The sequence below is a fragment of the Equus asinus genome, chromosome 8 (genome assembly GCF_041296235.1).
Source record: "Equus asinus isolate D_3611 breed Donkey chromosome 8, EquAss-T2T_v2, whole genome shotgun sequence".
NCBI lineage: Eukaryota > Metazoa > Chordata > Mammalia > Perissodactyla > Equidae > Equus > Equus asinus.
In genome coordinates this window covers 74297607-74322753 of record NC_091797.1, presented here as the reverse complement: position 1 = coordinate 74322753, position 25147 = coordinate 74297607, and the positions used below count along the sequence as shown (strand labels likewise).

General features: G+C 49.9%; 1 protein-coding gene across 2 annotated transcripts; it reads left to right on the top strand.

Annotated features, from left to right (window-relative positions):
- Positions 1-1082: 1082 nt before the first annotated feature.
- On the top strand, positions 1083-25049 carry BRI3BP (BRI3 binding protein). 2 transcript variants are annotated; one of them, XM_044776046.2, is made up of 4 exons: positions 1091-1430; positions 9404-9506; positions 19700-19786; positions 20212-25049. In XM_044776046.2, exons 1-4 carry the CDS (start codon positions 1227-1229, stop codon positions 20631-20633), a joined length of 816 nt encoding a protein of 271 aa, XP_044631981.2. In that variant the 5' UTR covers positions 1091-1226; the 3' UTR covers positions 20634-25049. The 2 variants fall into 2 exon arrangements, with proteins under 2 accessions (XP_044631983.2, XP_044631981.2); XM_044776048.2 differs by lacking the exon at positions 19700-19786 and having other exon boundaries at positions 1083-1430.
- The last annotated feature ends 98 nt before the right edge of the window (positions 25050-25147 follow it).

Below are 25147 nucleotides of genomic sequence, written 5' to 3'. Positions count from 1 at the left end.
AGGAAAACTTCACTGGGAATCCGGGAAAAAGTTAAGTTCAAAAATGAGAGATCATTTTTCACCCCTGGGATTGGCAAAAATTAACTTTCATTTTCCTGGTTGTCTCAAAAAACGTGTGGTTAGACTTGGTTGGTTTGATGAGGACGCGAACAAGCCCCTTGCTTTGCGTTTGGTTATTAGGACTCTTAAGTCTTTTAAAACCAGTAATCCCCCCTCCCTTCACTTTTTATGCCATTTACTTATTGAAGAAACTGGGTCGTTTGTCCTGCAGAATGCTTCACATTCTGGATTTGGGTGATTGCTTCTGCTGCTTCTAATTTTTGCCTCCATCCCCCATATTTCCGCTAAACTGTCGGTTAGGTGTAGAGGCCACATCGGGTTGTGGCTCCAAGCGCTTTGGCAAGAATCCATCATAGGTGGCGCTGGTACTTCCTGCTACTAAGATTGGCGGGTCCGAGTCTGGACAACTTGGCCCCTCCATTTTCAAGTTCCCCACCAACTGTCACCTCTTGGTTTTAGTCCCTTGACGATCGTCGCCTGAATCGGTCATTTCATGAAGGGGTGCAAAATGATTTTCTAATTCTCTCGCTCCCTCCTCATTTACTGGCTGGACTTAAAGGGACTTTCCCTCTTCTACTATCTTGGGACTCTCAAATACAGTTTGTTCAGAAAGAGCAGGACGGATGCCTGATTCCTTCCCTTTATTTAAGCATTTCAGAATGAATGAGTGAGCTGGCGCCCTTGCCATCCGCAACGGTGGCTAATTATTGGGTACCATTATAAATATAATGATACATAATATATGTATTTCACGTTTTCCTATCAATTGCAGTCATTATCCTTGCTGAGGCTGTAGCAACTTTTACAGGCATGGGTTGCTTTTTACAGAAAAGTTAAAAATAGAAATTATTTTTTTCAAGGTTCAAAACCCACCAGTTCAGGGAGGGCCTGGCGGGGGCGGGGACACAGAGCAGCCTGAACCGCTGCCGCCCCCTCGGCGGGGTCGCGGGCCGGGTTCCCGCGTCCGGGGGCGGGGCGAGGCGTGGGCAGGGCCGTCGCGCCTTTGCGCGCGGGGCGGGGCAGGTGGCGCAGCGGCGGCGGCGGCGGCAGCGGGCAGAAGCGAGGCGCGCGGCCCGGAGCGCGCCAACGCGGTCCCCGCCAGAGCCGCGGCGTCCGTCCGTGCGCCCCTCACCCCTCTCCCCGAGCCCGATCCCACCGGCCGCAGGATGGGCGCGCGCGCCTCGGGCGGGCCCCGGGCCCGGGCTGGGCTCCTGCTGCTGCTGCTGCTGCTCGGGCTGCTGGCCCCCGGCGCGCAGGGGGCGAGGGGCCGCGGCGGCACGGAGAAGAACAGCTACCGCCGCACGGTCAACACCTTCTCGCAGAGCGTCAGCAGCCTATTCGGCGAGGACAACGTGCGCGCGGCTCAGAAGGTGGGCGCCGGGCCCGCGCCCGCGGTCACCTTGCCCGGGTCGCCGCGCACCTGGCGCCGGGGGCCGGCCTGGGCCACGCGCGGCCTCCGGGGCTGCCGGCCGGCCGGGGCGCGGGAAGAGGGGTGCCCGGGCCGGGGGCAGGGGTGCCCGACCTGCGCCCCGGGGCCTGCTGCCTGCGGCCCCCCGTCCTGCCCGGCCAGCGTCGGGTCTGGGGGCCGGTTGCGGCGCGGGACCGGGGCGCAGGGCCTCGGGGCGCCCTCTGCTCAGCGCGCGGCGCTTCTCCTTGGACCTTGCCCCCTAGGGCCGCGCGCCCGGGGGCCTCCCCTGGGCTTCGCTGACGCCGGCCGCGCCTCTCATTCATTCATTCAACACGTTTGAATGAGCACCTACTGTGAGCCAGGCACCGTCCGCGCCCAGGGGGCGCCCTGCCCGCCCGCGCCCTCTCCCCGCGCTGCGGCGCTCTCCCCGACAGCCCCGAATTCCGTCTAGCCTCGCACCCGACCCACTTCCCCTGAGCACCTTAGGCCCTCCTCCTTCTGCTTTGAAGATATTTAGGCTGCTTTTTTTTTTTTTTAACTTTGTAAGCAAAGGAAAAGGCAATAATGCACTCTGCTCTGTTGCTTTGGCAACCTGGCACAGTAACCCTCCTAAGCACCTACTGTGTGCTGGGCCTTTCACTGGGAGCGTTCTGTGTACTTTGGAGCTGTTTGGGCACCTGCAGCCCCCTGGGGGTGGTGCTGAGCGCTCAGGAGCAGCGAGGGAGGCTCCCGCCGGCCCTCTGGGGCTGGATGAGACGGGCTCGCCCCTGGGGCAGAAGTCCACAGAGCAGCCGAGAGAGGGGAAGTGAGTGGGGGACAGTTGCCTGTGGGACTGCGGTTTTCTGAGTACAGCTCTTGCCATCCCTCCTCTTAAGTCTTTTGCTCTGCCCTGGCCCTCGGGTTTTGGAGAGAAGTTGGGTTCAAGTGTGGGCTCTGCCACTTAAGAGCTGGCTGGCTTTAGGCAAGTGGCTTCACTTCGCTGAGCCTCAGTTTTTTAATTCGTTAAATGGGAATAATAATAACATGCCCTTCCTTATGAGGTTGTAATTGTGAGTCGTTGGTGCTTTCCTGGCCCAGAGTAGTGGCTGAATCAGTGTCCGTTGTTGTTATTGTTATATATCCTGGCCAACGTGCCAACCAGCGTTGCTTAGCCCTGCTGGAAAGGCTTTCAGGGTGAGAGAAAGTTTTCTGGGGCTTGAGATGGATGGAGAAAAAAAGAACATTGAAACCTAAATCAGAGTGGTTGAATAGTCTTACAGGATAAAATGAAAGACAGGTTAACTTGTTAGGACAAGTGTAACTTCTGACCACCCTCTCCTATGGGTGTGCAGATGCCTCTTGTGGAGGTTGTGGGTTCTTGGGGGGAGAGAATGCTGTAGGTGGCCAAGGAGAGAGAAAGCTGACCTGGCACCTGAGTGCCAAAAGAGAGCCCTCCAGCCGGCCTGGGCGCGAGGGATGTGAGCGGGTGAGACCCCGCTTGTGCAGACAGCGTTCACATAGAGCAGAAAGAAGTGTGGCTTCGTGCGGTTGAGCACAGGCAACGCGTGTCTTAGCGGACGGTTCGACGTGAGCACCCAAGATCCACAGACATGAAATTCAAACTAGATAGGAGGGGCTTAACCTCTGGGTGGGTGTCAATAAGACAGCTGTGTTCTGGCAGAGAATCTGAGCATCTCGAGGCCAGAACTCTCTCTGGGGTAAACCAGGGTTTGTGCCTTGAGTAGAGACGATGATAATTCTAGCTTGTTATTTGCCTAAAATGTCCTAAGTGCTCTTAGAGATAGGGAAACTCATTTGATCCTTGGAACAACCCTATGAGGTAGGTAGTGTTACTGTTTTCATTTTACAAATGGGGAAACTGAGGCACAGAGTGGTGAAGTGACTGGCTCCAGGTCAGGCAGAGCCGGGATTTGAACCCAGGTAGAGTGGGCCTGGAGCCCACACTGGTGCCCTCCCTGGTCTTCCTCATGACCTTTCCCGGCTCCCCTAATCAGTACAGCATCTAGAATGAGGCTGACCTGACATTTTATTTCCTGCAGAGTGTAGCCCAGACCAGCCAGGCTTGGGGGAGATTGTTCTGTTAATAGTAATTAAAGGAAAACTGGGTCTGCTAGCAACTGGAGTTTTCAGCGCCCCTGGGTTTGCTAATTAGAGCCAGACCTGCTTGGTGGGTTGTGAAGTTTGAGGGTGTTTAAAGAAACACCCCATATTCTGATCTAGGGCTTGTCTAAAATAAACCCACCACTTTTGTGTTTGGAGCACGGGCCTGGCTGTCCAGCAGACGTGGATTCGAATCCTGGCTCTTCTTCTCGCCAGCTCTCTGACCTTGGGCCAGGTGTCCTATGGTGGACATTTCATGTAAATGGAATCATACAATATGACTGGCTTCTTGTTTTAGTGTAGTGTTTTCAAGGTTCATCCATGTCGTAGCAGGTGTCGGTGCTTCCTTCTCTCTTATGACTTTTTATTTATCCATCAGTTAATAGACATTTGGGTTGTTTCTTCTTCGTGTAAGACGGCTAAGACCATTCCTGTATAAGTTTTCATGTGAACGTATGTTTTCAATATTTTGAGTATATACCTAGGAGTGGATTTCCTGGGTCATATGGTAACTAACCTTTCAAGGAACCATTGTACAGCTGTACCATTTTGCGTTCCCACCGGCAGTGTGTGAGGGTTCCAGTTCCCCACATCCTCGCCAACGCTTGCTATTGTCTGTCTTTTTGATTGTAGCCGTCCTGGTGGGGCTGAAAAGGTATCTCGCTGTGGTTTTGACTGGCCGCTTGTCTCTTGAAATGTCCCGTAGTGTGTATTGCCTGAGTGTTTCTAGTGGGGCTAGATGGACGGCATGCAATTTCAGCAAGAATTCTACGTCAGGGGTTTTGTGTCCTTGCTCTGGTAGCGCAGTGGTGCACATGGTGTCCTCTTGTCCCTTTCCTTTGACCTTTGGTTGAGGCTCAGCAGACCATCTGCCCTAGAGGTGCCTTTCTCTCCTTCGTGATTTGTTTCGTGGTCTGTCTGTCCGTTCCAGCAGTGTTAGTTCATGTCACCTTTGCACCTCACCGTGTCCCTTAGATGCTTGGGCAGCCTCTGAACTGCAGACGCTCTCGCCCGATCTCTGACTTGCTCATCAAGACACATTTGCCCGTACAGCCTGCTTTTCCGCGGAGCCAGTTTGCCTGTGCCCGGGGAGGTGTGACGGGGGTGACGAGAGAGTAGGACGCAGCAAGCCCTGTGGAGCTGGGTATAAGTGAAGAGATGATGAAATCCCAGGCTGGTGCAGTCCTGTCCCCTCCCACGGCCACACGCCTCCTCAGTTCCTTCACCTGGTCCTCCTTGCTTTAGCTTTTCATCCTGAAGATTGTCCAACATACACAAAGGGAGGAAGAAGCGTGTAATGAACCCCCATACTCATCACCCGGCTGCCATTTTTGTTATATCTGTCCCCCCCATCAAAATTTCTTTTTAACCTAGAATAATAAAATTAATCCAAAATATATTAGTTCACCTTTGACTATCTCAATCTGCATCTTTAACAAGTAAAAAGTTTGTAAAGTCACGACCACAATACCATGACCACAGCCCCTGACAATTCTTTAGTATCTGACCCGAGTCCATTTTCCGATTTCTCCATCTCAAAATGTCTTTTTACAAAATTGCTTTGTTTGACTTGGGATCCAAACAAAATCTACACTTGTGCTTAACTGGTAGGTATTGTAAGTCTCTCACCTTTTTAATATCTTTATTTTTTTAGATCAGTTTTAGATTTATAGAAGATTGAGAATATAGTACAGGGTTCCCCAATACCCTGCACCCGTTTTCCCCTCTCCTTAGCATCTTACGTTTTTATAGTACGTTTGTTACGTTAACGAGCCAGTATGCATACGTCATTATTAGCTAGAGTCCATACTGTATTTAGATGTCCTTGGTTTTTCTCTGATGCCCTTTCTCGGCTCCAGGATCCTCTCCGGGACACCATGTCGCATGCAGTTGTGTCTCCGTAGGCTCCTTTTGCTGTGACGCTTTCTCAGACTTTCCTTGGTTTTGATGACTGGACGGTTTTCAGGGGGGCTGATCAGGGACACCCCTCTGCTGGGATTGGTCTGCTGGTTTCCTCCTGATGAGACTGTCGTTATGGTTTTGAGAGGAAGAGCACAGAGGTAAAGTGCCGTTGTCATCACATCACGTCAAGGGCACATGCCCTCAACTGATTTCAGTGGCTTTTTGTTTTTATGGCTCCTCCTCTCTCTCCTGCTGTGTTGTTTGCTTCAAGGCCAGGTTACCTGGTGGAGAAGCCGGGCCAGGGGTCCTATAGCTGTCTCCACGTTTGCATTTGGTGGCTGCGTCCTGGTGGTGGTGTCCCCCTCCCTCCACCCCCCATTCCTGTGGACCAGTGAGACCCAGGTCCTGATGGGATTCCACCTGACTTCTGTGACCTGCTTCGGGCTCTGGGCTTCGTTGCAGCCCCTGTCTTGGTCTGCTCGGGCTCCATAACAAAGTACCACCTGCCGGGCAGCCTAAACAACAGGAATTTACTAGAAGTCTGAGATCAACTTGTGGGCAGGGCTGGTTTCTCCTGAGGCCTCTGTCCTTGGCTCGGGGATGGCCGTCTTCTCCCTGTGTCGGGGATGGCCGTCTTCTCCCTGTGTCTTCACACAGTCTTCCCTCTGTCCGTGTCTGTGTCCTCATCTCCTTTTCTCATAAGGACACAAGTCCTGTTGGGTTAGGGCCACCCTAATGACCTCATTTTACCTTAGTGACATCTTTACAGACCCCATCTCCAAATCCAGTCACATTCTGAGGAGCTGGGCGTTCGGGCTTCAGCAAAGGAATTTTGGAGGAACAACTTTGGCCCACGACACCTGCCTGGGGGCTCCTTTGTCTTCACAGACACACACTGGGCCAAGGTGTCCCATTGCAGGAGCCAAAGCAAGCAGTGCCAGCCCTCGGGGCAGAGAGCGAGCTCTCCAGTCCGTGGTGGAGAGGCAGCCGTGGGCCCTGCCTGCCCGTCCTGCCCAGCCAGTTCTTGGTGTCCCGCATCCCTGTGCATGCCTGGAGCCAGGCCTTCCGTGGCTGGGTGGCACTCGGTCCAGAGCAAGAGCCATTGCCCAGCCATCCGCGCCTCTGCCAGAGATGGCCCGAGTGGCTCCAGCGCCCGGGCACCTGCTGAATGCCGCCTGTGCGGAGGTCTCTACCGGGCCTGGGGTCCCGCCCTCTCTGAGCCCCATCTTACAGCTGAGAAAGCCGAGTCCCCCAGGAGTTCATCGGCAGGAGCAGTTTCTGTCCCAAGTAACTGCTTCCTCACCTGCTTTCCAGGGGAGTTGGTGCCGTTTCAAGGCCCGATATCCTTTTCTCACAAAAGCCATGCTGTGCAGCCCTTTCCTTGCCTCCACTGGAACAGATTATAAAGATTGCGTTCCGTCGACCAATGTGCACAAATTGTGTGCACTTTAAAGAATTGTGAGGGTATCAGCAAGATCTCGTATCTCTGTAAAATAGGACGCTATTGGGCAATAAAAAGGAATTAAGGACTGATTCATGCTACAACACGGATGAGCCTTGAAAAATGTTATTTTGAGTGAAAGGGGCCAGGCACAAAAGGTCAGGTACTGTATGGAAAGTCCGGGAAAGGCAAATCCATGGAGACAGAAAGGAGATTAGTGGCTGCCTGGGCTCGAGGAGGAGGGGATGGGCGTGACTGCTGATGGGCGAAAGGCTTCTTTGGGGACGATGAAAATGTTCTAAAATTAGATTATGGTGATGGCTGTACACTCTTGTGAATATGCCAAAAACCACTGAACTGTCCATTTTAAAGACATGAACTTAATATGTCAATAAAGCTCTTTTAAAAAAAGAATTATAGCTAACCCAGTACCAGTGTGCCTTCCACGCTGGTGGAGATGCATTCTCCCCCATCCCCCACCCACCTGCCCCACGAAAGGGGCCGTCTCCTTCTCTCCGACGTGTGCGCTTCCTTCTGGCGTTCTCCACCTAGTCTTTGGTGTTTTTTTTAACGTGAGCTCTCCCGTTATTATCTTTTTTACCCTTGCATTTTTTTAAACAGGTATAAAATTATACCTTTATGGAGGTATAATTCACATACCATACAATTCATCCATTTAAAGTGTACAATTCAATGGTTGTTAGTATATTCACAGAGCTGTGCAACCATCACCACAGTCAACGTTAGAACATTTTCATCACCCCAAAAAGAAGTCCTCTACCTTTTCGCGATCACCCCCTCCCAAGCCCTAAGCAACCGCTAATCTGCTTTCTGTCTCAGTGGATTTGCCTGTTCTGGACATTTCATACAAATGGAATCATGTAACATGCGGTCTTTTGTTTCTGGCTTCTTTTCCTTAGAATCACGTTTTCAAGGTTCATTGATGTGGAGGCACGCAACAGTACTTCATTCCTTTGTTAGGGCCAAATATTATCCCATTGTATGCATAGGCCAGGCTGTGTTTATCCATTCCTCAGCCGGTGGCCACATGGTCTTTAAATATACAAATCCCTTTACTGCAATTACCTAAGGCTAAAAGGATGAGGTCCTTGCGGGACACATTGGGGTCAGCGGGCTGTCAGAATATTGGATATCAGCAAGAATGTTGACCGTTTACCACGTGCTCAAAGCGTTTCATGTGCATATCCTATTTAATGCTCAAATAACCAGATGGGGAGGTGCTATTGCCTCCATTCGTTAGCTGGAGCCTTGGGATGTCTCATATGTAACATACCCGTGGTCACCTTGCTGGTAGTAAGAGGCAGAGCGGGGATTTGAACTCAGGCAGTTGCAGTCCCAGGCTGGTGCACGCTCAGCCAAGCCACAGTCCTGCACGGAGGTTGTTGGCATCCTCTGTTCTCCTGTGATGATTCAGCCCCGCGCCTCCTTTTCCCGGGAGGAACAATCCAATTTGAAATGCTGTAGCCAGTTCACTTCGAGGCATTTATGCTGCACTTGTGAGCCAGAGGGCACGTGTACGGGGTCCTGTGGCAGCTCCCCCATTCGCTGTAATCACGCAGGTCGGGAACAACATAGATGTCCATCAGGAGGGGATTGGCTCAGCAGCTGCAGGGGTACCATCTTTAAAAAGAATGAGGCGGCTCTGTACAGGCTGAGGTTCAGTAACCACCGAGACAGAGTGTTCCACGAGAAAATCTGCAGAGCTGTACACATATGCTGCCGTTTGTGAGAAAAACACTTGTCTATGCCGTTTTCACCCGGTGCCTGTCAGGGAGGCTAATAAGCAAGTGGTGACCATGATGCCTCCGAAACGGGATTTGGGTTTCTGGGCAGTGAGACGGGAGGCTTGCATTTCACTGAATTCCCATTTGTAGCTCTGAGTTGTTTACCGTGTTTATAGAGCATCACGGGTTCAAACAAACAGGGTGCAATGAGGCTGCCCCTCGTCTTCATGTCACTCCTGCCCGGTGGTTCTCTGGAATCACCTGGAGAGCGATGCAGCCCTCCGAGGCCCCTTGCAAGTCCTTAAAGCCGGACAGGGGTGGGTCTCCGTCACTTCCGTGTGCCTGGGAGATGCTGATATGGGGACAACGTCTGGGTGAAATAAGTTGGGGGCAGAAACTCCCACCATTTAAAACTGAGAAATCAGGCAGAGGCCTTGACAAAGGGGGAGTAGGAGGGCTCCAGGAGGAGTGGGAAGCGGGGTGAAGCAGCTTTGCAGAGAGCGCCAGTCTCCTGTGGGTGCCGCTCGGCCTGTGGGAGGGAGGCTTGCCCAGATTTCACTCAGTTCTTGGCCTGCCCACAATTAGCTCTGAGCTCAGGTCCATCCCCCGGGCTCCTTGGCCCTCCTGTGTGGCCTCACCATCAGCCGCCACGTTTTCCTCTTGAAGTATGAACTAACGGGCCTGGCTGGACCGGGAAGAAGGGAGCGCTGGCCGAGGCGGGAGTGACCGTTCGCTTGTTTCTTGCAGTTCCTGACCAGGCTGACCGAGAGGTTCGTGCTGGGAGTGGACATGTGTGTGGAGACGCTGTGGAAAGTCTGGACCGAGCTCCTGGACGTTCTTGGCCTTGATGGTAGGTGTGTGGGGGGCATCCATTGAAGGTGCCGATTTATTCGAGTGGTTCCCAAAGTGAGGAACAGGCACCCACCCGGGGTGGCACAGGAGAAGACTTGGGGAGGCTGAGTGAGGATACAAATAACCGTCTTATGTTGTAATAGTTGCATATAAAAATGGCCCATCAAAGCTGGGAGTCAGAGATGCTGCTTAGGCTCAGGCGCGAGTCTGCCCTCAGGCAAACCGCAGGCCCCAGAGCCGGAGTTCTCTCTCTGGGTTGTTGGGATCCTGGAGAAACTACTCCAGTTGTTTAGGCAGAAAGGGATCTAATCCAGAGGACCAGGCTCTCAGAGCATCATCAGGAGGGCTGAAGGAGCCACGTGTGACCCCCAGGGCACTGCCCACCTGGGCTGCCAGGGGTTGCTGCCCTGCTTAAGGAATCAGGAGGCTGCCGCTGGACCCCTCGACTTCAAGGACGCGGCCCCGGTCCAGGCTCCGCCTCTCTCTCCAGGAAGTCTGCGCGGGCCTCCTGTGCCAGGCCCCCAAGACCAAGCCCAGGGTCGGCGAATCGCTGGGAGACTCAGCCCGCAGTGGTGCTCGTGGGCCTTATTACAGCTAAAGGACACAAACCACAGTCATCAAGGAGAAGGCACAGGGGGTGGAGGCAGGCTCAGGCTTCCAGAGCCCTCCTGGGGACTTGCATGGGACACGCTTAATCCCCCAGCAACAAGTGTGACACCATGTGTGAAGTGTCGTCTACCAGGGAAGCCCATTGGAGACTCAGCGCCCAGTGCGTTGATTGGGGTCGCGGTGGCCCTCTGCCTGAATTCACCCACCCGAATCCCAGACTCCCCAAGGAGGGCGGGTGGTCAGCCTGCACCACGTTGTCTGTACAGACAGTCTGGGCGCTGTGCGTCCCGCTTATCAGGGAGTAGAGGGCACTCCGCCTCCAGTGTGTGGTTTTTTTTCCTCACTACCAAGCAATGAACTCACTTCTCCTCCAACACTGACCAGGTGCCCACAAATTGAACTCAGTTCTCAGTTCTGCCTGGAGAATGCATCGGGTCCCATAGGTCAAGGGCTCTGTCCCACAAAGGTGCTCCCACTTCAGATGCCAATTGCAAGTCCAGCTTGTCACCTGTGCCTCAGACCAACCAGCTATAAATCGGAGGTTCCCGTGACCCCCTCCTTGGGTTCAGTTAATTTGCTAGAGCGGCTCACAGAAGTCGGGAAACCAGCCTACTCGCTAGACTACTGGTCTATGACAAAGACTATAACTCAGGACCAGCCAGATGGAGGAGACACATGGGGCAAGGTCTGCGGGAAGGGGCTCGGGGCTTCCACGTTCCCTAGTTCACCAACCTGGGAACCTCTCTGAACCCCGTCCTTTTGGGTTTTTATGGAGGCCTCGTTACATAGGCACGACCCGGTTGGCCATTGGTGATGGATTCAACCTCCAGGCCCTCTCCCTCCCCAGAGGTCAGGGGTGGGGGGACAGGAAGTTCCAGCCCTCTAATCACGTGGTTGGTTCCCCTGGCATCCAGCTCCCATCCTCTGGTTGTCTAGGGGCTGTCCAAAAGTCTCTGCATTAACGTAAGCTCAGGTGTGGTTGCAAGGGGCTTGTTCTGAGTTCTCAAGACCCCTGGATGGCTCACAGCAATGGGGAAGTCCCAAGGGTTTTGGGAGCTCTGTGCCAGGAACGGGGACGGGGACCAAATATATGTTTCTTATTATGGATCACATCAGACTTCAGAAATCCTAGTTCCCAGATGCCGGCCAAGGGCCCTCCTTGCCAACAGGGCCTCCTGGAGAGCTCAGCCTCAGGCCCCACGTTAACTCCTGCGTACACACCTCCTGACTCGGCTTCCTCTCCTGCCCACTGTGGTCCCTTCTCAACAAATCAGCCAATGAGATTTCTTTTAAAAACATACTTCGGGGGGCCGGCCCGGTGGCCTCCATCCCATTCTTGGACATGCCCTCTAGTCCCTTAGGTGTTCCCTGCGGGGGGCAATTCCCCAGCCCTTTGCCTGCTCTGGTCTTTCCCTTCCTGGGTCTCTGGTACATGCCGCCTTCTGCAAGGGGCCCATCCTGATTACCCCATGTAAAGGGAACTCGTTGTCTGTTCTCACACTGCCCATTCCTTCTCTTTATGGCACTTGTCAGCTGTACCATCCCGTGTGTGTGTGTGTGTGTGTGTGTATGTGCGTATGTGCTCTCCCCTCTGGCATCTCAGCTCCTGTGGGTGGGGTCTTGCCCGTCTCCTCTGGGCTGCGCCCTCAGCCCCGGCTCTGTCCCGGCACAAAGCGGCCCGTCGTTAATGCGAGCTGGAGGGCTGCTGGCCCTGCTGCTTCGCTGCTGCTGTGAGTTGACTTGTGTCCTCCCAAAAGCGCGGTACCTGTGCACGTGGCCTTATTTGGGAAGAGAGTCTTTGCAGATGTCATCAAGTCACGATGAAGTCATCCTGGGTTAGGCTGGCTCCCCAATCCAGTATGTGGTGAACTGCAGGAAGGGGGAAATTTGGACCCCGGCCCACAGAGACGCACAGGGAGAAGACGGCCACGTGACGATGGAGACTGAGATGGGCGAGTGCAGCCGGGAGCCCGCAGGAGCTGAGGAGGCAGGAGGGACCTCCCCTAGAGCCTGCGGAGGGAGCGCAGCCCTGCCCACGCCTTGCTTTCAGACTCTGGTCTCCAGAACTGTGAGAGAAGACATTCCTCTTGTTTTAAGCTGCCAAGCCCATGGTCGTATGTCACAGCGGCCCCAGGAAGGTAACAGAGCTCCAATTACGTGCAAAATCTCTCGGAGTTCTCCTGTCGGCCCTTGACATTCCCCCCTTACTGATCGGAGACCAGGGCATGAGGTTGAGGCCCTGGCCCAAAGCTGCACAGGTTGGGGCGCCCTGGTCCACACCTGCTGTCGTCCCCCTCAGCCACTCAGAGCCGTCGCCAGCCTTGAAGCCTTGAGTTCAACCTCTGAGAGGCCTTAGGCCAGCGCCGGGCACCGTGCCGCTCAGATGAAGGACGGGAGGCAGCCGAATGGCCATGTGAGAAGATGCTGTGCAGCCCGCAGCCCCTAGGGCTGGTGAGGGCCCCTCTGGGACGCAGGCTGAGTCAACACATAACCCAGATGCAGCAACTGCGTGCAATCCCACTTGAAGTCCCTAGTCACCGCCTGCCCGGATTGCTGAACTCTCAGTCTTTCCACCTCTGACCAGTGAGCCTGGAGAAACAAAGCTGATTGCGAGAGATTGTGTGCAGCTCGGGATGAAGAACTACGAGCAGACAGCCTTCTAATCCCGTGGGAGAGGACCAGGGCGGAGCCAGGAGGTCGTGAACGCCGGCATTCATGGTGAGGGCAGCTGGCGCATTCTGCAGGTGAAGAGCTCACTTCCGTGTTATCGTTTCCCCTTTTATTTGATGCACAAGCTGCAAGCATCCGAAGGCCTTTGGAATTTGTGTCTTATGCTTAGAAGCTTGAGTGTGTGAAAGGCTTTACAGGAAACCGTATTCCAAGTTGGATATTCTGGTAGAAAGTGTTTCCCTGAGCACAATCCTCTAATTTCCTCCTTTGGAAGTTTTTAGGGTTAAAATGGAGACTCCCTAGAAAAAGGAACCCTCATACACTGTTGGTGGGAATGCAAACTGGTACAGCCACTATGGAAAACAGTATGGAGATTCCTCAAAAAGTTAAAAAGAGAAATACCCTATGACCCAGCCATCCCGTTACTGGGTATCTATCCTAAGAACCTGAAATCAGAAATCCCAAGAGTTCCTTGCACTCCTATGTTCATTGCAGCATTATTTACAATAGCCAAGACGTGGAACCAACCTACATGCCCAGAAACTGATGATTGGACAAAGAAGATATGGTATATATACACAATGGAATACTACTCAGCCATAAAAAAAGACAAAATTGGCCCATTTGCAGCAACGTGGATGAACCTCGAGGGTATTATGTTAAGCGAAATAAGCCAGTCAGAGAAAGACGAACTCTATATGACTCCACTCATAGGTGGAAGTTAACATATTGACAAGGAGATCTGATCGGTGGTTACCAGGGAAAAGGGGGGGTGGGGGGAGGGCACAAAGGGGGAAGAGGTGTACCCACAACATGACTAACAATAATGTACAACTGAAATCTCACAAGGTTGTAATCTATCATAACATTAATTAAAAAAAAAAATTGGATAGCCTTATGCAAAAAAAAAAAAAAAAAGGAGACTCCCTAGTCTGGAACAGTCTGATAAAACTCGAACGCCAGCCACACGTGTGATGTTCAGTGTTCTGGTTGCCACATTAAAAACGTAAAAAGAAATGGGTGAAATTAATTTTAATAAGGTATTTTGGTTAACCTACTAAATGGAAAATATTGTCATCTCAACTTGTGATCAGTATGAAAAATGATTAACGCGGTGTCTTACGTTCTGGGGGGTCTTGTCTCCCAAATCCAGTCTGTATCTGACACAGTGCATCTCAGTTCAGACTTGCCACATTTCCAGTGCTTGGTGGCCACATGTGGCCTGCGGTGTCTGTTAAAGGACCGCACAGTTTTTGCCCACCCCAGATCTGCTGGCTCAGGACCCTTTTCCGGGAAATAGAGCATTTGTCCAGGAGTTGAAAGGATGGATTTCAGTCGCCCATCTTCCTCAAGTTCTTTACTTTCTCTGAAGCCTCTGAGGCCACTTCCAACAAAATGGGACCCTGGGCAAGTCCCACTCTGTGCCTGTGTCCTCATGTGGAAAATGCTAGAATCCCCTCATCACAGCATGAGGATCAAATGACAATTCATGGAGATCTGTCAGAACAGTGCCTGGCCCACGGTAAACGGCTTGTGAAGGGGCTTTGCTCCAAAAAGTCAGTCATCGTGCAGGTCGGGAGCCCGCCCCGTCTCGATTCTCTGCCGGGAGGGCCGGCTGTGTCCAGCTGTGCCTGCTTTCCCCTGTCCGCCCGTGGGGACGCTACAGATATGTGGTGACATAAACCCTGGCCCGGCTGAGAAGCACGTCTGCCACCAGAAGGCTTACTTTTCTCTGAGTGGTACCTGTTATGGTACTGAATTCATTTGTTGAAGTCCTAATTCCCAGCACCTCAGAATGTGGCCTTATTTGGAACCAGGGGCGTTGCCGATGTAATTAATAAGATGAGGTCCTGCTGGAGTAGGGTGGACTCTAAATCCTGTATGACTGGGGACCTCATAAGAAGGGGAAATTTGGACCCAGAGGCACGCCCGGGGAGACAGCCATGTGAGGATGAAGGCAGAGGTCAGGGTGATGCTTCTCTGAGTCAAGAACACCAAAGATGGCCAGCAAATAGCAGAAGCTGGGGAGAGGCCTGGAACAGATTCTCCCTCAGTCTCGGAAGGGACGAACCCTGCCGACACCTCAGTCTCCGATTCTAACCTCCAGGACGGGAGGGAATGGATTCCTACTGTTTAAAACACTCAGCTTGAGGTGCTTGTTGGCAGCCCCAGGAAGGTAACGCAGTACGCTTTGCCGGAAGGCAGGACAGCCAGTGTTGCCTGTGTTCTGTTTAGGACTTTTAGGGCCTGTGGGGAGCAAGGTTGCTTCTTCCCACACTCCTTTGATTGAGATGGCAGTTTTGACTTCCACCGTCGGATTGTGGAGCAGGTTAGCACTCTCATCTCCAGGCCAGGATTTCCTCAGGTGGCCTCGCACCTGCTGCTCACCTGTCTTAGCCCCTTGGCAGCAGGTAGTACATGTTATGTGGCCATGCACATAGAGTCTGTTCCAATGGTTCTCAAAGTCTGCTCTGAGGAACCCAGGGGTGCCGAGGCCCTCTCGGGAACTGTGAGGTCCTCCTCTTTCCAACCTTGTGTTTCCATGGGGCCAGGCAGTCACACGTGCTTCAATACTTTTTAATATCCTTTATGTGGTGATGATATTTTGAATATATTGGGTTAAATGAAATATCTTAACATTAATTTTACCTGTTTCACTTGCCTTTTTTTTTTTTTTATTTTTTTTTTATTTTTTAAAGATTTTATTTTTTCCTTTTTCTCCCCAAAGCCCCCTGGTACATAGTTGTGTATTCTTCGTTGTGGGTTCTTCTAGTTGTGGCATGTGGGACGCTGCCTCAGCGTGGTCTGATGAGCAGTGCCATGTCCGCGCCCAGGATTCGAACCAACCCGAAACACTGGGCCGCCTGCAGCGGAGCGCGCGAACTTAACCACTCGGCCACGGGGCCAGCCCTCACTTGCCTTTTTAATGTGAGTACTAGAACATTTTAAATGACGTATGTGGCCCAAATTTGCAGCTGGCATTCTGTTTCTGTGAATTCAAAAACAGATCTAGGGGCTGGCCCCATAGAGAAGCAGTTAAGTTCCTGTGCTCCGCTTTGGTGGCCCAGGGTTTCACTGGTTCAGATCCCAGGCGTGGACCTAGCACCACTCATCAGGCCAAGCTGAGGCGGCGTCTGCACAGCAGAACCAGAAGGACCCACAACTAGAAGATACAACTGTGTACTGGGGGGCTTTGGGGAGGAGAAGAAGAAGAAGAAGAAAAAGAAGAGTGGCAACAGATGTTAGCCCCGGTGCCAATCTTTAAAAACTAAAAAAACAGGTCTGAGAATCCAGCTCTCCTAACAAGCTAGATATTAAAGAGATTTGCAAAAACTGCAAAGCAACACCACCGTTCTCACTGTGTTTTTTTCATTTTGTTTTGGAAAAGTTATTTTTCATAAAAAATATATTTTGTGTGTTAACTGTAATGGGTTCAGTGTTATTTTTAAATGAATACTACTTAAAAATTATAAACAGCTTGCGTCTTCTACTCAGTTTTGCTGTGAACCTAAAACTGCTCTGAAAAATAAAGTATTTTTTTAAAAAGTAGGGAGCGGGGCCGGCCCCGTGGCTGAGTGGTTAAGTTCGCATGCTCCGCTGCAGGTGGCCCAGGGTTTTACCGGTTCGAATCCCGGGCGCGGACATGGCACTGCTCATCAAACCACGCTGAGGCAGCGTCCCACATGCCACAACTAGAAGCACCCACAACTAAGAATATACAACTATGTACCGGGGGGGCTTTGGGGAGAAAAAGGAAAAAAATAAAATCTTTAAAAAAAGTAGTGATTAAGAAAGATCAGCCTGAAAGTATGAGGTGTCTCAAAGTACGAAGTCACAATGAATTTTTTTGTTGAGGGTATTAGATATTAGTTTTAGTTTCTAATGTGATAAATACAAAAAGATAGAAACCATCTAAGTGAAAGCTCCTGGGGGTCCTGAGACCGAAAGGTCTGCCTTAGCCCCATCTTCTGCAGGGGCTCAGTGTAAAATCAGCCCCAAAGTCAAAACCGCATTCGGTCAGAATGCTCCCGATGCCTCTGGGAGGCAGTGAAGGAGTGTGGCCCCCCAACTTTCGGGGGGTCCTGGGTGACCCTGAGCCCTCAGTCCTGGGCAAGGTTGCTGTTTATGAGGTTGGGCCCCAGATGAGGTGGCCCCCTGTGCACCACAGTCTGCTCCGCTTGGGGGTTGCGGGGGGTGTGAGATGTTCACACTCAATGCATTTAGAGACTTGAAATGCCCCAGGTTCCAGTCATCCCATCTCGTGCTTGCTCTGGGTCCACACTGACCCCCTCCAAGTCGCCACATCCCGCTTCACCCCAGGCTCCCGCCTCTCCCCGGGGAAAGACCTGATTGTGCATCAGCCAGCGGGGCTGAAAGCGAGGCCCTGAGAGCAGCCGCAGCAGCTGTGACATCCCGGGAGCTGGTGAGAGGTGCGCATTCCTGGGCCCACCGCAGACCTAGGGAATGGCGTGTCCTGGGCTGGGCCCGCCTGCCTGTGTCCCGAGCCTTCCAGGGGCTGCGGATGCACTCGCTGAGGGGAGGACCTGCTGTGTAGCTAAGCACACACGGGATATAGCTCCCCTTGAACGTGGTAAACGACACCCCGAGGAAACAACCAGACGTCCCACAGTGTAGGACCTTCTGCGAGAAAACCCATCTTCAGAAAGTTGCGGTCACGGGACTCTTCTAGATTACCCCATATTCATGGACTGGAAGAATTAATATTGTTAAAATGTCCGTAGTACCCAAAGCAATCTGTAGATTCAATGCAAACCATATCAAGATTCCATTGGCATTTGTTACAGAAATAGAAAAAACAATCCTAAAATTTATATAGAACCACAAAAGAGCCCGAATAGCCAAAGGAACCCTGAGAAAGAAGAACAAAGTGGGAGACGTCACGCTACCTGATTTTAAACTATATTATAAAGCTATAGTAATCAGAACAGTACAGTCCTGGCATAGAAACAGACACAGGCCAATGGAACAGAATCGAGAGCCCGGAAGTAAACCCCTGCATATATGGGCGGCTAATATCTGGTAAGAGAGCCAAGAATACTCAAAGGAGAAAAGACAGTCTCTTCAATAAATAATACTGGGGAAATTGTATATTTTCATGTAAAAGAGTGACACTGGACCCCCATCTTACACTACTCAACAATGAACTCAAAATAGATTAAAGACTTGAACCAAAGACCTGGAACCATAAAACTCCTAGAAGAAAACATAGGCAGTAAGCTCTTTGACAGTGGTCTTGGTGATGATGTTTTGGATTTGAGACCAAAAGCAAAGGCATCAAAAGCGAAAATAAAGAAGTGGAATTAGATCTAACTAAAAAGCTTCTGCACAGCAAAAGAAACCGTCACAAAATGAAAAGACAACCTACAGAATGGGAAAAATATTTGCAAGGCGTATATCTGATAAGGGCTTAATATCCAAAATATGTAAAGAACTCATACAACTCAATAGCAAAAAACCAAATAATCCAATTACATAATGGGCAGAGGACCTGAGTAGATATTTTTCCAAAGAAGATATATGAATGGCCAACAGGTACGTGAAAAGATGCTCACGGTCAGTAATCATTAGGGAAATGCAAATCCAAATCACAATGACATATCACCTCACACCTGTTTAGAATGGCCGTCATAAACAGACAAGAGACAACAGTGATGGTGAGGATGTGGAGAAAAGGGAACCCTCCTGCACTCTTGGTGGGAATGTAAATTGGTGCAGCCGCTATGGAAAACAGTATGGAGGTTGCTCAAAAAATTAAAAATAGAACTACCATATGATCCAGCAATTCCACTGCTGGGAATATATCCAAAGGAAAACAAAACACTATATGGGATATAGTGTATAAGATATAGTACAAGAGACATCTGCACCCATGTTCATAGCAGTATTATCTACAATATCCAAGACATGGAAACAACCCAAGTGTCCATCAATGGATGAATGGGTAAAGAAGATGTGGCATAGATAATGTGCAATGGAATACTATTCAGCCATAAAAAAAGGGAATCCTACCATTTACAACATGGACCTTGAGGGCATTATGCTAAGTGAAATAAGTCAGACAGAGAAAGACAAATACTGAATAACCTCACTTACATGTGGAACCTAAAAAACAAACCAACCCAAGCTCGTAGAAAAAGCAATCCGATTTGTTGTTATGGGGGGTGGGGCGGGGGAACTGGAGGAAGGTGGTCGAAGGTACAAACTTCCATCGATAAGATAAAAAAGTCCCTGGGATGTAACGTACAACACAATAACTGTAGTTCACACTGTTGTATGATTTATAGGAAAGTTGTTAAGAGTAGATCCTGAGAGTTCTCATCAGAAGGAAAAAAAAAGATTCTTTTCTTTTTTTTGTTGTTTCTGTGTGGGATGATGATTGTTAACAACTTATTGTGGTAATCATTTCGCAGGATAAGTCAAATCATTATGCTGTACACCTTCAACTTACACAGTGCTATATGTCAATTATATCTCAATAAAACTGGAAAAAAGATGCATGCTGAAGTACGACGTGGGCATCTTGGAAGTGGTTTGGTAAAAAAGTATGTGACTAGAGAGATGAAGCCAGATATGGCAAGGTGTTAATTGGTAAACCTAGGTGGTTTCAATAGAAGTATTTATTTTACCGTTCTTTTAACTTTTCTGTTTGAAAATTTTCTTAAGTCGGGCACAGAGAAGACGCAAGTCCTCCTTTTCACTTCATTCTTAAGATGGAGCTTCATGTGTGTGTACCAGTCATGGTTAGGTTTGGCTGTGAGTAACAGGGACCCAAAATCACAGCAGCTTAAACAAGATGGAAGCTTGTTTCTCTTTTGTGAAAGTTCACAGGTAGGTGGCTTTGTGGCACACAGTCCTCAGGACCGAGGCGCCTTCCATCTTATTGCTCCCCAGTAGGTGACTTCCCTTCCCTCATGGCCCAAGACGGCTGCTCGCATTCCAGCTATCAAATCCACATTTCAGCAGGCAGAAGAAGAAGAGGTAAAGGGCACATTCTTGCTACTTTTAGGTCCCCCTTGAAGCCACCACAAAACACTTCTGCTTACCTCTCCTTGACCAAAGCTTAGTCGTATATAGCTGCAAGGGAGGCTGGGAAATACCTTTATCCTAGGCAGCCATGTGGCCAGCCTGAAATGACGTTTGTTACTATGGAAGACAAGAAGGAAGGAAATTGAAAGACAGTGTGCAGGCTCTCCCCAGCCATGAAAGGTGTTTGAAACCTGTGGTCATGGCAGGCCATCTTATCGAGTTGCCCTGCTTCTCATAAGACTTAGTCTGCAGGTTAATGAGGCAGTTACAAAAGCCCAGCCAGTGAGCAGAGGGGCCCAAAAGAGAGCTGCTCTCTCTTTTGTAGAGAAACCCCGACTCCCTGTAACCCGTTGCTGTCCCTCTTTTCTGTTCTGCAGTCTCGAACCTGTCCCAGTATTTCAGCCCAGCCTCCGTGGCCAACAGCCCGGCCCGGGCCCTCCTGCTGGTCGGCGTCGTCCTCCTGGCCTACTGGTTCTTGTCTCTGACCCTGGGCTTCACCTTCAGCGTCCTGCACATGGTGTTCGGCCGCTTCTTCTGGGTCGTGCGGGTCATCCTGTTTTCCATGTCGTGTGTGTACATCCTGCACAAGTACGAGGGCGAGCCGGAGAACGCCGTGCTGCCGCTCTGCTTCGTGGTGGCCGTCTACTTCATGACCGGGCCCATGGGCTTCTACTGGCGCAGCAGCCCGAGCGGCCCCAGCGTGGAGGAGAAACTGGAGCATCTGGAAAACCAGGTCCGGCTGCTCAACATCCGCCTCAACAGAGTGTTGGAGACTCTGGACCGCTCCAACGGCAAGTGACAATCAGCCAGCCGGCCGCGTCCCATCGTGCCAGCGCCCTCTCTCAGAAAGCAAAAAAGAAGAAGAAAAAAAAGAACACCAAACCCTAAACAATCTTAATAAACATACCTGAGCAAGAGGGAGGCGCTCTGTGAGGGTATTTCCGGCCACATGTCGACTCCCAGGATGCGTTCCAAGAGGAGTGACGAGAGCGTTTATGTAGAACTACCCGCCAAGTGTCATTAGTGGAGAAGATATTTTTTAAACAAAGGTTATAAACCATATAAGCTGTACAGTCAGAGAAGTTTATCTGTGCATAGAGCATAAAAGTTAATTTTTTCAAGCATTTAAATACATCTTTTGTAAGGTTTTTTAATAAAGGCAGATCGAGTCAAGTTTATTAAAACTTCACATTGAGGGGAAGAACCGTGCTAATTCGACGTTTTAGGGAAGTTTCCATGCTGGCGTTTGTTTTTGCGGCATAGGGATTGGTGGGTGAGGTCTGTGTGCGTTATTTTCATTTTCCAAAACTGTGAGCTTCATTTCAGCTTCCTTTTGGTGGATGTCGACTTAGCTGAGTGTTGTCGCTTGTGAATGTGGACGGTTGTGCCTCGAGGATAAACCTAAGCATCCTTTGGACCCTAGCGATCCCAGCCAAGCCCCCATCAATTATATTATTAGATGAAGAAATCATTATTTGTAGAAAACCTGATATTTTTTTCCCCTTCTGTACTTTGATGTTTTAACCTCAACATCTTGTAGAGGAAAGTTCAAGGACCTGGCAAATGTCTTTGGGGTTTGAAGCCAAGAGCTGTACTGGCTGAGCATCGAGGCTCGCTCGGGAATCATTTGATGTCCTCGTTCTGCCGTTTGCCAGCTAGGCTGCTATAGGAAGGATCTGCTCTCGAGGGTTTTTTGTGTGTTTCATTTGGTTTTCGGTTGACTCAGGACCTTAGAAGGAAAACACACCGTAGCAGCTAATAATATTTTCAAGTCTGTTGCTGCTTATAAAGCATTCTCAGGAACCATAAGCAGGAATCAACAAGCTTTGGAGAAAATCTGGATTGTTTTTCCTCAAATTTTTACAATACACGTGTGAGTTGCTTTTTGTCTGAAGACTGTGGCGTCCTTGTCTTCCGTGGTCTCTCGGGGCAGAGGAGAGGCGTGTGCAGGGCAGACAGCTGTGGGCTCCTGGTTGGGGGAGCTTTGCCAGGCTTGGATCTGGGGCTGGTGGAAAGCCCCCTTTTGGGATTCCCCAAGTGTGTTGTTATGCACCAGGAGCACAGGGCAAGGAGGAGAAGCCGCAGCTTTTGCACAACCCAGTTTTGCAGGCTGCCGGTCGAGGCTGTCTCGAGTCCTTTGCTGCCCCTGGACGTGCCCTGGCCAGCCCCTCAAGAGCCCCTGTACGCTGATTTCCAGAGACCCCGCCAGATTGGGTAGAACCAACACCTTAGGGTCCATGTATCGTTTTGGAGAAAACTCAGCTGTCTGCCAACTTCTCTGCAGTGTTTCTGTGAACTTTTATTTTTGGTTGCAAGTATCTGGAAAACAAAAGCAGATGTTTCTGAGGATGTGTGAGACTTCTATTTTTAAGGTGCACGTAATGGGACCCAAACTCTCCTGTGTTTGTTTCACCTCCTGAAATGCATACGTGTTCTCCAGGATGTGCTTGGGGAAATCTTTATCCAAGGGCATCTGAGCCCTGTGCTTTCTGGGTTGGAACCGTTCCGGTTTTGTCATCGAGATACTTATAGATGAAGCCATTTTAGCACGGGGTCTAAATAAGTCCAAGGAGGTCGTCTTTGCCCTCCTTCCTTTTGCTCATTTGGCTTTTGTGTGTTTGGCACGTGTAAGGTACTAAAACCTTGCTTTGCGGATATTGGCCAGGGGAAAGTTGCCGTTCTCCGCACAAAGCTTTTAAATGTTAAACCATCAGTGTGGTCTGGGTTTACTGTCCACTCCTTTCCCCTCCTCCCTCACCCGCGAAACTCGAAGGGCACGGTGCTCTCCTGAGATCTAGACAGGAAACCACGTTAACAGCAGTCACTCGAGGGAGCAGGTGTGTATCTGGGCGCTGGTGGGTTGAGACCACAAGCACCAACTGAAAACTGCTGTTGAGAATACGCACCATTTTACCGAATTCGCGAAGTGTGGGCTCTGGAGCCAATTTTACAGTTTGCTACACTCAAGTGAAAAATGTCCTGATTTTTCGTGAAAGAACCTACAGTTAATTAGGAGTCTCACTTCAGGGGAGAACATTATTTGAAATTCTGGTAGAAATCCTAGATGGAAGGTCTGAATAACTTGCTTTTTAATGCATAAATTTGACTTTTGTTCAGGCATATTCTTAACCCTGAAGAGTTGGGCATTTTTTTTTTCTCCATTCTGTGGAAGGGCACGTGGCCTCCCCCGCCTGCCCCATCTCTTTCTTTTTTCTCTCTTTTGTACGTGGAAAAATGTATTTTTGTACCATATCTCATACCTTGAAGAGAAACCTTTTTTGTATCTTCAGGGCTGTAGAGTATCTTAGTGCAACTTTTCCTTCAATGTGACATAAAAACACCCTGACGGAAACTGCTGTGGGTCTGTGATAACGGCGTTTCTTAGCTTAAAGTTGGTCAGTGTTAATTTCCCACACTTCAGTATCATGGTCAATCCTAAGAACTGAAAATGGTCCAGAAAAGAAAAAGGACCAACTCTCTCTAAACTGCTGGATCTGTGTGGCTCTTTTGGAGCCGATGTTTAGAGTGACCTCTTCCTGGACATGCTAGCAAAGATGCTTTCGTGGTGCATAACCCGTCCATATGTATGTTTTCCAATACCAGTGAGCATTTCCTGCCTTCTGGGGTTTTTTTTGCTTCACGTTTCAGTGACACCCCATATCTTTTCTGGGAACAAAGTGCAGCCACAGAATTTCTGCAAAGCTGCTTTGTGCCTGTGGGGTCTTAAACTTCTAAAGGTGACTGAGTGACAGCACGGAGAGGTTAAAACCATTGGAAGAAGGTTTTTAATGCAGTTCCACAAAGATGACAGACACAGCGTGCCACGCAGGGCCACACGAAGCCTGTCCCACGCAGGGTCAGGAAGCAGAGAGGGGACCTGGGACTATGATTTGTGACTGGTGGTGGGCAGGGACTGGGTTGGGACATCCCCTACTGGGTGCTAAGTGTAAACGTGCAGGTCCAGGTCAGCGGTTGGGAAGATTATAAGGTGACTTCTGCACATGCACAGGGGTGGCTTGTGGGGCAGATGTAAATTTCCCACTTTGGTCTTGAGTGTGGCCTGGGGTTGAGCGGTCATGGAGAGGTTAGGGAGGATGTGTCGGATTCCAAAGCAGAATCTAAAACGTGGTCCATCCGCCTCGTCCCTAGTGGGAAGCCTGAATTGCGGCGTTTCCGCCCGCTGCTTAAGATGCTTTGGATGAAGGCCGCCTGCCTGACAAGTTGGCACCTGCTGACTTCTCCCTGGTGGGTTTTGCACTGGCTGACTTAACCAAAGAGCCAGCTCTCGACATCTAGTTAGCTCGGTTAAAAGGAGTTCTAAGGCCCTAAGGTGTCAATCCCCTCTCCCACCTTTTTTTAAAAATAATACATCACCATTCGGCAAAGTTTTTGTTTATGGCCATTTGAGTCATGGGACTTTGCTCCTCGCTTGTGAATAACAGAATTATATATTTTTGGCAGGACCTAACACAGTGCCCTTAACATTAATATTGGACACCCATCAGTATGATGTATAGCGCCTGGAATAAACCAGCTTTGTTCAGCACACTGAATTCTGCGCTTTGCTCATCAACGATTCCTTGGTGTGTCGGAGGTGCCCCAGGACCAGTTTTTCCCTTGTGGTGGCACCAAAAGCTGATCATCATTTGCATCGTCTACTGAAAACCTGTGGCAGCTAGTGGCGTTATTGACCATATGTTCTGATATCTTTCTGCAGATTTAAAGGTTTTATTGTAGTGTCAATTTAATATCCGCATGTGTGTTAAATCTCTGAATACCGTGTAATTAAATTGATTTCTTGTCATGGTGATGGTGATTTGTGCGCACTTAAAATCCAGCGAAGCAATTATTTCCCTCCTCTTAACTGGAAGTCATGTGTGAGGTATGGTAGCCTTATCAACGCTGTATTCACGATTCAATTCATATTTTGTGTATCTGGTTATAAATTTTATATAGCATTTAATTTGACACTTAATATAAACCCATTTGATTTAAATATAGTGGTGTGTGTGTGTGGTGTGTGTACTCTTCAGTCCCAGGAGCCTTGGGAAAATGATTGTACAAATATCATATATAGACAAAAATGTATAAGGCTTATTTTTTTTGAAAAGCAGTACATTCATTTCTCTTATTTATTAAATCACTGGCTTTGGTGTTACGTAGAGATATTTGTAGACTGATTTCAGAACAGAATTAAAATATTGTGAAAATTACAGCTTAATAAGTGTTTATTGTAATTTCATTGTACAGACTTCCTAAATATATTTTATCACTTCCGGCCAAATATTTCTGGAGTTTTCCCAATTTTGACAT